Here is a 13,462-nt window from a genome sequence, read left to right on the forward strand (position 1 = left end):
ACTATGATTGTAATTTAAAATAACTTTTATATTATTTTCTATTTTAATATATTTTTTAAATGTAATTTATTCCTATGCGCAAAGCTGTCATTACTCCAGACTTTCAGTGATCCTTCAGAAATCATGATGATATGCCAATTTAATCCTCGATAAATATTTATTATCAATGCTAAAAACAGTTGTGCTGCTTAATATTTTTGTGGAAACTGTGATGCATTTTTTCAGGATTATTTGATAAATACAGGTGCTGCTCATATAATTAGAATATCATCAAAAAGTTGATTTATTTCACTAATTCCATTCAAAAAGTGAAACTTGTATATTATATTCATTCATTACACACAGACTGATATATTTCATATGTTTATTTCTTTTAATTTTTTAATTAATGATTATAACTGACAACTAAGGAAAATCCCAAATTCAGTATCTCCGAAAATTAGAATATTGTGAAAAGGTTCAATATTGAAGACACCTGGTGCCACACTCTAATCAGCTAATTAACTCAAAACACCTGCAAAGGCCTTTAAATGGTCTCTCAGTCTAGTTCTGTAGGCTACACAATCATGGGGAAGACTGTTGACTTGACAGTTGTCCAAAAGACGACCATTGACACCTTGCACAAGGAGGGCAAGACACAAAAGGTCATTGCAAAAGAGGCTGGCTGTTCACAGAGCTCTGTGTCCAAGCACATTAATAGAGAGGCGAAGGGAAGGAAAAGATGTGGGAGAAAAAAGTGTACAAGCAATAGGGATAACCGCACCCTGGAGAGGATTGTGAAACAAAACCCATTCAAAAATATGGGGGAGATTCACAAAGAGTGGACTGCAGCTGGAGTCAGTGCTTCAAGAACCACTACGCACAGACGTATGCAAGACATGGGTTTCAGCTGTCGCATTCCTTGTGTCAAGCCACTCTTGAACAACAGACAGCGTCAGAAGCATCTAAAGAATAAAAGGACTGGACTGCTGATGAGTGGTTCAAAGTTATGTTCTCTGATGAAAGTAAATTTTGCATTTCCTTTGGAAATCAGGGTACCAGAGTCTGGAGGAAGAGAGGAGAGGCACACAATCCATGTTGCTTGAGGTCCATTGTAAAGTTTCCACAGTCAGTGATGGTTTGGGGTGCCATGTCATCTGCTGGTGTTGGTCCACTGTGTTTTCTGAGGTCCAAGGTCAACGCAGCCGTATACAAGGAAGTTTTAGAGCACTTCATGCTTCCTGCTGCTGACCAACTTTATGGAGATGCAGATTTCATTTTCCAACAGGACTTGGCACCTGCACACAGTGCCAAAGCTAAGAGTACCTGGTTTAAGGACCATGGTATCCCTGTTCTTAATTGGCCAGCAAACTCGCCTGACCTTACCCCCATAGAAAATATATGGGGTATTGTGAAGAGGAAGATGCGATTATGCCAGACCCAACAATGCAGAAGAGCTGAAGGCCACTATCAGAGCAACCTGGGCTCTCATAACACCTGAGCAGTGCCACAGATTGATCGACTCCATGCCACGCCACATTGCTGCAGTAATTCAGGCAAAAGGAGCCCCAACTAAGTATTGAGTGCTGTACATGCTCAGACTTTTCATGTTCATACTTTTCAGATGGCCAAGATTTCTAAAAATCCGTTCTTTGTATTGGTCTTAAGTAATATTAGAATTTTCTGAGATACTGAATTTGGGATTTTCCTTAGTTGTCAGTTATAATCATCAAAATTAAAAGAAATAAACATTTGAAATATATCAGTCTGTGTGTAATGAATGAATCTAATATACAAGTTTCACTATTTGAATGGAATTAGTGAAATAAATCAAATTTTGATGATATTCTAATTATATGACCAGCACCTGTAGAAAGTTTAAGAACCGCAATTATCTGAAAAAGAAATCTTTTCTAGCATTAGTATTTTTACCGTCACTTTTGATCAATTTAATACATCTTTGCTGAATAAAAGTATTAATTTCTTTAAGATAAAAATCTTGCTGACCCTAAACTTATTCTTATTACCAAAATTATTACTTATTACCAAAGCCATATTCTTTTATTTTTATGGTGACATTATGATGTCTGTTTGAACCTGAACCAACACCCTTCATGAAACTCCAGCAATTAAAACGGATAGTTCCGGCCCTTGATTCTGATTGGTAGAGCCGCGTTCGAAGACAGTGTAAAATTCGAAAACATCGAATCGATCGAACGATCGTATTACATATCGCTGCGCCACTGAATGTGTATGTTGCTGCATCTGTCTTAGCAATGTAAACATATGTTTGTTCTCTATTGATTTTGTTCATTGAAGCTTACTGCATTATGTAGAAGAGTATTGCTGACACTGACAGCGTTAGTCAAAGCATTTGTCATTTGCGTCTTGTTCTGTGTTCACAACAAATTTCAATATAAAAGTCTTTGCGAATGAGTGACTCGCTCATAAAGACAATCTTTGCCGCCATCTAATGGTATAATAAATGTAACTTCTGTTGCTGTTCACGGTCAGAGACTCTTTTTTTTCCAGCGGAAGGAAGCCTTTTAATGATTTTACTTCATGAAAGTTGCATTGATACATATTTTTTGGCTTTAATATTTGTATTGTGTGGTAACCGTTCTATAAAAGCAATAAGCCCCGTGAAGCCGTGGTTTACAGTGAATTTATAACAGCTAAACCATGGCTTCTTGGGGCTTATTGCTTTATTTCACAATTTCAATCTTAAATCAAGCTCTTATTAGTACAAAATAAAATTTATTTTTATTTTCTGTGCTGATTTGTCAACTAAAATAGCTGATTCAATCATTTTACAGTTTTTGAAGAGAGCCGAAGAGACTACACTTTAATAGATAGAAACAAACACATTTTTTTTCCAAAAGTTTTAATTATTTTAGATTATCATGTTTCTTGCAAATACTTGATAGTACCAAACACATCCTACAGCCATTTCAATAACATTTATATTACAGGAATAGTAAAGGAATATTACAAAGTTCAGAGAAAGGATATAAAATACAATTGTTCATAAATAGCAAAGCTTACATTATATTTTCCGTCTGCCCTCAGGACTGACTTGACAAAAGTGTATTGTAAAAAGTTGTTTTGTGCAGCGAATGCAAATGTAGACTTTAGTGTTGACGCATCAAATACATACGCACAGCACGACAAGACGACACAAGAACACACGTAAACATTAACCTACGACTATTTCTGACGTGCATTCCATCGGTATAGAAATGAAAAGACAAGATAACCTCCGCTTAGGATCTCCCACGCTATTAACTTAAGTTCGTTTTTCCCAAAAGCAAGTTTGTTTTTGATTCTAACAAACAATCCTTCCCATATCCCGCCTCTTTTCACTCTTCATCTCCCATCTATCTGTGCTTGAAGACCAGATGAACACAACGAGGAACAAAAGAAAAAAAGAAACGCTAATATTATGACATCTTTCCATAAGCCCTTAAAAGTTTGGGTGAGGCAAAAGAAAATTCAATCATTCGTTACATTGTCAGAGGATTGAACTTTCACACTTTTTAATCACAGAACGACCGTCTGGGAAACGTAAGGGAGGAGAAGAAACATGGTTGGAGCACAGAGTGGATAAAGGTTGAGGGGTTCAGAGTCTTGTTTAGAGGTGTTTGTTTGCAGGATGTTCCAGAGGAGATTGGAAGGCCAGAGGTCCAAGAGCATTCTGAATTTCAGAACTTGAAGAGGTCTATGAAGTGCTGGGGAGAGACGGGCGTGAGGCAGCTGTCGGGGTCGTTTGCCGTGCAAGGATGTCCCGAGTCCTGCGATGAAACGAGAGAACGGTCAAAATCAGATTTAAACATTTTCGGAGGTAAACGGGAGTGCTTTTAGTCACATTAGCTATGCTTCAATATAAAGTTGCGAATTTAAAGGGTTAGTTCACCCAAAAATTTAATTTCTGTCATTAATTACTCACCCTCATGTCGATCCACACCCGTAAAACCTTCATTCATCATCAGAACACAAATTAAGATATTTTTGATGAAATCCAAGAGGTTTTTTTTTTTTTATCTCCAATAGAAAGCAACGTAATTACGTCATTCAAGGTCCAGAATAGTCAATGTGACTGCAGTGGTTCAACCTTAATGTTATGAAGCGACAAGAATACTTTTTTGTGCGCAAAAACAAAACAAAAATAACTACTTTATTCAACAATTTTTCTCTTCCTTGTCATTGTCCTACACAGTCGCTCAGGCGTAAACACGGCAGCGCTGAACTGCGTACCTTGAATGACAGTAATTACGTTGCTTTCTATAGGGAATAAAAAAAAATTCTATAGGGATTTCATCAAAAATATCTTAATTTGTGTTATGAAAGAAGAAGAAGATGAATGAAGGTTTTACGGGTGTGGAATGACATGAGGGTGAGTAATTAATGATAGAAATTTCATTTTTGGGTGAACTAACCCTTTAACTTGCGCACAAAATTGGAATATCGCATAAAACATTTGCGAATAAAGCACTGTTTTCATCCCATGTGTTAAAGAGAACAAAATCGCCATTTCCTGGGAAACTGCTGCAAAATATCTAATAAAAATTAAAGTTGTTGCAATCGGGGAAGCCACTGTGGCTCTTTATTCGTACATTATAAATTGCTTGTGCCTCGGAGTGTGCAGACGAAACGCTAGAAACGCAGTCGAGTTTCGTTTGAATGCCTGGTCTTTCTGAACACAATCGTGAGCGAGTTCTGGGAGGGAAATATACACAACTATTTTGATGACAGACTCTGGCTCAGGAATTTCAGAATGATCAAACCAACATTTGAATGCTGTGTGATGACATTTCTACTCTGGTATACAATCACATCCACTGTTGTGAGTTTTTTGTTGCACATCGAGAGATTTATTTGCTAAATGTGTTTCCATCATAGTTTATGAGCATGACTTCTTATCGGATAAACATATTATCCGCTTCAATTGAGCGCACATGTTTTTTATGCACATTTTTTGAATTTATGTGTATCTTGGCGTTTCCATCCAGCATTTATTATTATTATTATTATTATTAAATTTGCATAAAAATAGGTGGATGGAAACATAGGTACTGTTAAACCCCTTCCCAGTGTGTTGATCCCAGAAAATTGCCATTAAATTGCCAGAGTTCCTTCTGTGTGAACGCAAACACGTGGGGCGTGTCGTAGTGATGATGCTGAAGCTGAGATTGTTCGCCAGCTTAGTGGAATGGAGCGCAATGCGCAAGTTTATAATCGAATCTGAAAAAGAAAAAAAAAAATGCACAAGCATGGTTTCTCGAGAGAGAAAGCAAACTTAAAGCACTGTAGAGACATGTCACATCCTGATGTCACATGTTTTTACGGGATCTTTACGGGATGCGTGTAAACTCACGCACAGATTCCAGAAAATCACTGGCAGAGTGAATTAACCAAAATTAAACGATCCCAGGACATATTATCCTTGTATTTTCCAAAATCTCTGTGCGAAAGGGGCATCTTTTTATCATCCGTCAGACAAAAATCATAATTCTGATAGAAAAGGTCAAACACACCTGAAGTCTAATACTCAGCATTAGTGTTATGTTCTCTTAAGTATAAGCAAATATAATAGTTACTGTATGTATGTTCATGTATGTAGAGAGGAGCATTAGTGTATAATGTTGATGTGGAACACAAGACGACATAAAAAAGAAAGCAAATGGAGAAAAGAAGACATTCAGATTAATACAGCTACTCAAATATTAACAATACAAACAAGACAGATCAAGTCCAGTTGATTTGAATGGATTGAAGTGTAGAAAGAATGATGGGCAAAAACGACGGGTGAAGAGAAAAAGAAAAAAGGACGGATGAAACAAAACAAATTGTATTAGCAGACTGTAATTTCAAAACGCTGGTACATTGATATGAGATTTAGCATGTACCTTAAAGATCAAAGCCAGGTGTCTGTCCTTTGGGAGATAAGGGACCAGGAGGAGAACAGGAAAAAGAATAAAAGGGCAAAGGTCAAAGGGTACAAGAAGAGGGCTGATATCAGAGGGCAAATTGAGTAGATATAACCCAAAACTGTTGAAATTAAACTTTTTGAAGTGAAAATATGTATGATCTGAGCCTTCAACTTCTGTCATTGTTTATTTAACTGAGAGTAAGTGAATTTTAATTATACAACCGTTGAAAGTTTGAGGTCAGTAAGATTCTTTTTTTTTTTTTTAAGAAATTATTACTTTTATTCAGCAAGGATGCATTAAATCTATCAAAAGTCACAGTAAAGACATTTATAATGTTGCAAAAGATTTCTATTTCAAAGAATTCATCAAAGAATCCTCAAAAACATTTACTGAAAACTGAATTACAGTTTCCGCAAAAATAAGCAACATTTGTAATAATAAGAAATGTTTCTTGAGCACCAAATCAGCATATTAGAATTTCTAACACTGAATTCAGCTTTGCCATCAAAGGAATAAATTACATTTTAAAATATATCATCTATTTTAAATAATAATACTATTTCACAATATTACTGCCTACTTTCAAAAACATTTAATAATCTTACTGATACCAAAGGTTTTAACGGTAGTGTATATGTTAATACTGGCCCCCTATGTTTTAAATAAAAAAACAAACTGATGCTTATCTATTAATAGCTGTGTCTATAAGGGGTTTCTGACCACAAACTGCAATTCTGGAAAATCTACTGTATGCACAACACTGGGCTTCAACAAGGGAAACGTTTGAGAAGAGCACTTAAACCTAAATAGAAACAAAATCCGGATGGATGTCCTACTGTTTATTCACAGAGCAGAATGTTTGACATTTAAAAAAGGATTTCTTACGTTCCAGAAGAGGATGCTACAGTGCCTGCAGAACTGCAGAGTGTCTCCGTACTGTTCTTTCTGAGGGTAGTATTTCTGAAGTGTGAAAAACATCAGCTTCCAGTCCACATGGCCCTTCTCTGACAGAATCAAGTGCCTGCAGAACTGAACACACACAAACACAGAGACCTCTGTGAGCTCTGCTGAGGAACACCAGTGCACACCAGTGGTTTATGGGCCATGATGCCTCTGTACTGCCATCTTGTGCTCAAATTAAGCTGCTGCCTCAATTGTCAACAATTCAGAATTTCAAAAAATGATTCATCTTAAAGAATCTCACATAAAACCTCATTCATAAATGCCTAAACAGAAATTCATATTCATATCACTTGACATATTTAAAAAAATAAATATTGATTTAGTATTTGTGATGCTGTGTGTGATGGTAATGACAGTATTCTCCAACGGACTAAACATCCAATTATGAGTGACTTAATAAATTCTTATTCCTCACCTGTTTCTCAGCAAAATGAAACTGGCACAGTTTCTTCCACAGTTGCCGGTCCTCACTGAGCATGTGCAGTGTTAGTGTGGCTTGTCCCAGACTGATGATGTCACAGGCATCACTAAACTTGTACAGGATGTTGTTTTGCATGTGCAAAGGGAGGTCACTCAGTGTCATCCCATTTGAAACATGCTGCAAAGAAACATAGTGTTAGGTATATAAATAAAAACAGAAGGTTGTTGTCATAAAGAAATACAACAGATTGAACAGTTCACTTTGGCCCTAAAAGTTAAGCAGACAGCTTAACTTAAATATATATTATTTATATAACTTAAAAACATTAAATTATTTATATAATAAATGTATACTATAAATAAATAAATACATATATATATATATATATATATATATATATATATATATATATATATATATATATATATATATATATATATATATATATATATATATATATATATATATATATATATATATATATATATATATATATATATATATATATATATATATATATATATATATATATATAATTATATAAATTATAAATAAATAAAATTATATTTTATATATAAACTATAAATATAAATTATATATATAAAATTTAATCATTCCACAACCAACTAGATGTGATTTAAATCAACTAGTCCTATATTTATAGAAATTATATTTAGCATACAATTATATAATTTATTATATAAATATTGAAATAAATAATAAAAAAAAAAAAGATTTTTTTTTTTTTATTTTTTTTTTGCTTTCAAATCAATTTTTGCACTTCCCTAACCCACATTTCAGTCAGGACTACTTTTGAGAATAGTAAATTTATTTACAATATGAATTTGGCGAAAGGCTTAGGCATCAAGGGGCTCAGCTGCCAAACTAGACAGTTAAGATACATCCTTAGGCATAAATCCCCCAGCCTGACAGTAACCAAATATTTCTTAGCTATACAATGCAGAAGAGATACAACAGTTACAAAAGATTGACAAATAGTTGTATGTTCTAAGAAGATCCAACACTGCATAACGGAGTTACTTAGTGTCTGTGCGACAGACTGAAGAGCGCACGTTTGACTGGGCTTAAATACGGTTGATTAGAGTAGGTGGAGTAATTGATCAGCTGAGCGTCAGCTGATGTAGTTAGCTATCAGTGGTCTGCCTGAACTACGCTTGATTTCCATTCGGTCACTCAAGCTCCATAAAGACTGTAAAAAAGCCTACCTTTGGAATTTGCAAATTGTTGAGCTGCTGTTGCCAGTTTAATATGGTTTCTAAACGGCAGACCCAAATGTTGATGTTGCCAACCAGCACAGACTTCCCAACTTCTCGCATGAGGATGCAGAGGGTGGAGCTTAAATCATGCAGCAACGCCTTGATCAGTCTCGGGTTCTGATGGTCATCCAGAACTGCCAAACAAACAACAGACAGAAAATCATTGCCAATTTTTAATATCAACTTTTAGATGCACATATTTCAAGCCAGCATGGCTTCTGCATTTTCTCCCCTCCATGAAAAGGTTGAAATGCTGAAAGATCAGCTCACCTTTTCTCACAATCTTCTCCAGGACATTAAAATAGTTTTTCTGAGCAGCTCCACTCAAAGACGTCAGCTGGGACTTGGCAATCAACTGCAGAAGCTAAGAAGGAAATAAACAGAGAGGGTAAAGTGAGAGAGAACACAGAAGGGAAGCGCAGAACGAGAGAGGTATTCCAGTAATTGTTCAGCAGAGATCAGAACATCTTACTTTGACTACATAGTTGAATCGCCGCACATCCTGAATGGCACTGGAAAAGTCCAGACGATTGAAGGCCTCACCAAGAGTACAGTAGCCATGTCTCTGCAACAACAAACACACAGTGTGCATTGAAAGAGACCGGAAAACACTACTAATGCCAGAATTGTGAAATATAAACAATGACGTATAACTTTCTATGACTCATGTTGTTTATTTGCTACTCTTTGAGTTTTCAGAATTCCTCTCACCTCTCTCGTACTCTCCTTCTGAACGTAGATCCACCTCTCCTGGAACAAAACTAAGAAAAGGGATAAAATATATTTAACCCATATATTACATCCTTAAAGGGATAGTTCACAGAAATAATGAAAATTATGTCATCATTTAGTTTACAAAGTTGTATGACTTTCCTTCTTCTGCGGAACACAAAAGAAGATAATTTGAAGAATGTTGAAAACCAAACAGTTTTGGTTCCCATTCACTTCAACTGTATGGACAAAAAATGCGAACAGAACAGTTTGGTTTTCAACATTCTTCAAATGATCTTCTTTTGTGTTCCGCAGAAAAAAATAATTGTATACAGGTTTGGAATGACATGAGGGTGAGCAAACAATGACAGAATGTCCATTGTTGCGAACACTATCCCTTTAATTGCTTAGGTTTTTATTTATCTGTGATTGGTTGGGATGTGGAAAAAATACAACTATTAAATTTGTAATTATTACACAAACTTGATTGTGATTAGTCAAATGTAGCATTCTGGGGTCATATATTTTGTATAATGACCACTAAACTGTATAATTGGCTGTTGTCCCAAAAAAGTTCCCTTTTGAATCGAAGATCATTGTTGTGATAATTAAGTATGATGCAATTAAGCATTAGTATGTACTAAATATCCATTAATCCACAGCTCTGGAAAACCTATTTCTGATTGGTCAATTGTGCCATTTTGTGGATAAAAAAAAAAAAAAAAAGTGCTTAATGACCACTAAACTTTATAACAGCTCACTGTTCCAGAAATTCTAGTTCATTCTTAAATTTGATATCATTGTTGTTCTGCTTTGTAACAACCTGTATTCTATAAAGCACTATATAAATAAATGTGACTTGACTTGATAATTAAAGGGGTTAGTTCACCCAAAAATTAAATTTCTGTCATTAATTACTCACCCTCATGTCGTTCAACACCCGTAAGACCTTTGTTCATCTTCGGAACACAAATTAAGATATTTTTGATGAAATCCAAGGGTTTCTGAACCATACATAGGCAGCAATTTCACTGAACCATTTGAGGTCCAGAAAAGTAGTAAAGACATCGTTAAAATAGTCCATGTGACTACAGTGGTTCAACCTTAATGTTATGAAGCGACGAGAATTCATAACAATACAAAGCTGGCGTTCAGACGTAAACACAGAAGTGCTGCACTGCATTCACTATGTCAACAGCATAGAAGACTGACAGGGGAGAGAAGAAATTGTTGAATAAAGACGTTATTTTAGTTTTGTTTTCGCGCACAAAAAAGTGTTCTCGTCGCTTCATAACAATAAAGTTGAACCACTGTAGTCACATGGACTATTTTAACGATGTCTTTACTACCTTTCTGGACCTCAAAAGATGCAATGACGTTGCTGCCTATGTGTGGTTCAGAAACCTTCGGATTTCATCAAAAATATCGCAATTTGTGTTCTGAAGATGAATGAAGGTCTCACGGGTTTGGGACTACATGTGGTTGAGTAATTAATGGCAGAAATTAAATTTTTGGGTGAACTAACCCTTTAAGTGTGATCTTATTAAATTAATAAAAAAATAATTATAGTGACTGGTCAATTGTAGCACTTGGGTAAAGTTGGTTTTATATTCGCACATTCGGACTTCTGATAAATTCAGACTTTCCAATAAATGTCCAATAAATTAATGTTTGTGAATTTTAAGCAGCGACATGATATTGACAACCAACGATTGTCAACTTACAACATTTTTCATAGTCGATCAAAATAGGCAAGTATTGTTTTAATGGCATATTTACTTGTGAATGTCCACTGAATGTCCAATGTAGTGTGATTAACAAGGCTATTGAATACGGATGTCCGAATGTGTGACTATAAAACCAACTTTACCCAAGTAATTGTAGCATTCAGTGGTCATACATTTTTGTATAATGAGTGCTAAACTACATAATTGCCTATTGTCCCAAGAAACTCTAATTCACTGTAAAATTGGAGCTCAATGTTGTAATTAAGTGTGATGCAATTAAATATGATGTAATATTTACACTGTGACTTAGTGTTGTTGTTGAAAAAGTCCTTTTTTCTCTTCTTGGCAGCTACTTCACAGACATCTCCCACAAAGACGTTCTCCTTGTTATCATTGTCCAATCTGTTGAGTTAAAAAGGTAAACTTAATTATGACCATCCCAAAATAAGCTTTAGGCATTACATTTACATTAAAAGGCATCTAGCACAGGCTCCTATTCAGAGTGACCTACAAAAAGTATAATATCATGTGATCAACAGATGGCAAGCATGCAATTTAGATTGTTAAGACTGCAATTTAGTACTATCTAGTACACATAAACCTGAAACAGAATACAATAAAACCTAGTGCAAACATACAAGCCAGTGCAAGTTCTTTTTAATCATTAATCAAAGTATTGCTGAATGAGGCGAGTCCTGAAGATCTGAAGACGTTTTAGCTTACAAAACAGGTGAGTGTTCGGTCTGTTGTCTAGAGAAATTTAACACAAACAGACATAAGATGCAGTTTCACACTAAAACTATCAAAAAAAAAACTAATTGCATTCTCACATAGCCGAAACCAGACAACCATGTTTCCTCGTAGTCTGACCGACCTTAGGTCTGTTTCCATGACAGCACGGTCAGACTAAAGGACCGTGTCAGTATATTGTGTCTGAATATATACAAAAACAGTTCAGAGATGTCTGTTCTGCACAACTCCAGACAATAACCACAGACGGTTACAATAACACACACCAGTTCTAAACACGGACACCTGACTTCCCACATGCCACATACACACTTCCTTTTTAGTCTGTTCCTCAATGCTTTTTTTGGGGTGGTGTAGCCTTGTGGTTAAAGCTTGGAGGTGGTAACTGAAAGGTTGCTGGTTTGAACCCCAAAACTATCACCTTAGAGATACAACAATCACTAAACATTATATTGACACAATTCAAAGCATTTCTTACTCTTCCAAGCCAAGCTCATTGATGTTATCTCCCAATTTGTGGCTGAAATATTCAAAGCGTTTCCAGCCATCCTCAGTTTTGATCCAGCTCCAGCCTGGTGATCTCCAGTCTTGGCCCAAGAACGGCATCTTCTTCCACCTGCTCCAAAGACCTGAATACAAAAGACTCTTATCTCAAACCCTTATAACACATAAAAGGCTTATCACGTATGGCGCAATATCATTGTGATCTGATCAGACAACACACAATAACAGTCATTCAAACTTAAAAAGCCTTATTTCACAATCTTAATGTAAAACATCATCTTTTGCATTTCGATATGAATTTGTAAAGTGTATTTAAGCTACTGCTAATAATTTTGCTCAAAAGCAAAGCTTGCCAAGAACCTTATCTTTTTAAACGTCGACAAAACACTAAAGACAGCTTAAATATCTACCTCTATTGTTGTTTTACACGCAAAGTCATGCATTTGCATTGATAACGGACGTATATTTAACTTTACTTACAGCGAGTCCTTTGTTATGGTGATAATTTTCTGCTTTTCTTTGAATATTGACGGAAGTAAACAGTCAGAAAAGCGAAATGTAAGACACGCCTCCCGTCGATTGTGATTGGCCATCGTATTTGTATTTATTGTGTTGCTACCCGGAATTCCCAAGCTGATTGGTTCGTGAACCTGTCGATCACTCACCGATTTATCCCGAGCTCTCTGTCTCTGCGGCTTCTTACACGTGACACAGACGCTGCACATGTTGTCATGTTTTGATTTCGTGATGGGGGAAGGGAAATGGATAGAATGAACGATGGAATAGATGGAAAATAATAACATCACAAAATAAACTTTCCACTGCTTGGTTTTGGATAGAAGTAATAGGTTTATTTGTAATCCTCTCAGCCAGCGGTGAGTACAGAGCTTAATGAGAAAAAACAATCAAGTTAGAAAAAAAAAAAAAATGAATCAAATTATTAAAATGCACAACAGCTAGAAATAAGTTAATGTTAACCATGTCGTTTAAAGTATTTTATACAATTGTATTTGTTAAATTAAATACTCATTGTATTTTAATACTTATTTAGCCTACTTATACTGCATTTTTAATATAGCCTATTGTATTTATATTCCATTTATTCACTTATGTATTAATTTACCTTCAAGTCTTACCCAAAAAATAGTTTTCCACACCTGGCATACATGGAAAAACACCCTTCTCCTGAGAACACCTGCC

General features: G+C 35.5%; 1 protein-coding gene across 3 annotated transcripts; it reads right to left on the minus strand.

Moving 5' to 3' along the window:
- Nucleotides 1-3,482: 3,482 nt before the first annotated feature.
- fbxo25 (F-box protein 25) lies at nucleotides 3,483-12,898 on the minus strand. Of its 3 annotated transcripts, none has more exons than XM_048178324.1 (11): nucleotides 12,743-12,898; nucleotides 12,237-12,387; nucleotides 11,307-11,410; nucleotides 9,282-9,331; nucleotides 9,043-9,135; nucleotides 8,841-8,934; nucleotides 8,520-8,704; nucleotides 7,288-7,470; nucleotides 6,795-6,938; nucleotides 5,886-5,912; nucleotides 3,483-3,770 (listed from the first exon to the last, which is right to left on the minus strand). In XM_048178324.1, exons 2-11 carry the CDS (start codon nucleotides 12,362-12,364, stop codon nucleotides 3,681-3,683), a joined length of 1,098 nt encoding a protein of 365 aa, XP_048034281.1. In that variant the 5' UTR covers nucleotides 12,365-12,387; nucleotides 12,743-12,898; the 3' UTR covers nucleotides 3,483-3,680. The 3 variants fall into 3 exon arrangements, with proteins under 3 accessions (XP_048034281.1, XP_048034282.1, XP_048034283.1); XM_048178325.1 differs by having other exon boundaries at nucleotides 12,673-12,746; XM_048178326.1 differs by lacking the exon at nucleotides 5,886-5,912.
- Between the last annotated feature and the right edge of the window lie 564 nt (nucleotides 12,899-13,462).

The sequence above is a fragment of the Megalobrama amblycephala genome, linkage group LG24, assembly GCF_018812025.1.
Source record: "Megalobrama amblycephala isolate DHTTF-2021 linkage group LG24, ASM1881202v1, whole genome shotgun sequence".
Taxonomy (NCBI): domain Eukaryota; kingdom Metazoa; phylum Chordata; class Actinopteri; order Cypriniformes; family Xenocyprididae; genus Megalobrama; species Megalobrama amblycephala.

Coding starts and splice junctions, on each gene's coding strand:
- fbxo25 (XM_048178324.1), bottom strand. CDS start 12,364: ATGCCGTTCTTGGGCCAAGACTGGAGATCACCAGGCTGGAGCTGGATC. Junction 7,471..8,519: donor ACAATTTGCAAATTCCAAAG/GTAGGCTTTTTT, acceptor GTTTCTTTGCAG/CATGTTTCAAATGGGATGAC. Junction 5,913..6,794: donor GTAGCATCCTCTTCTGGAAC/GTAAGAAATCCT, acceptor TATCTCCCAAAG/GACAGACACCTGGCTTTGAT.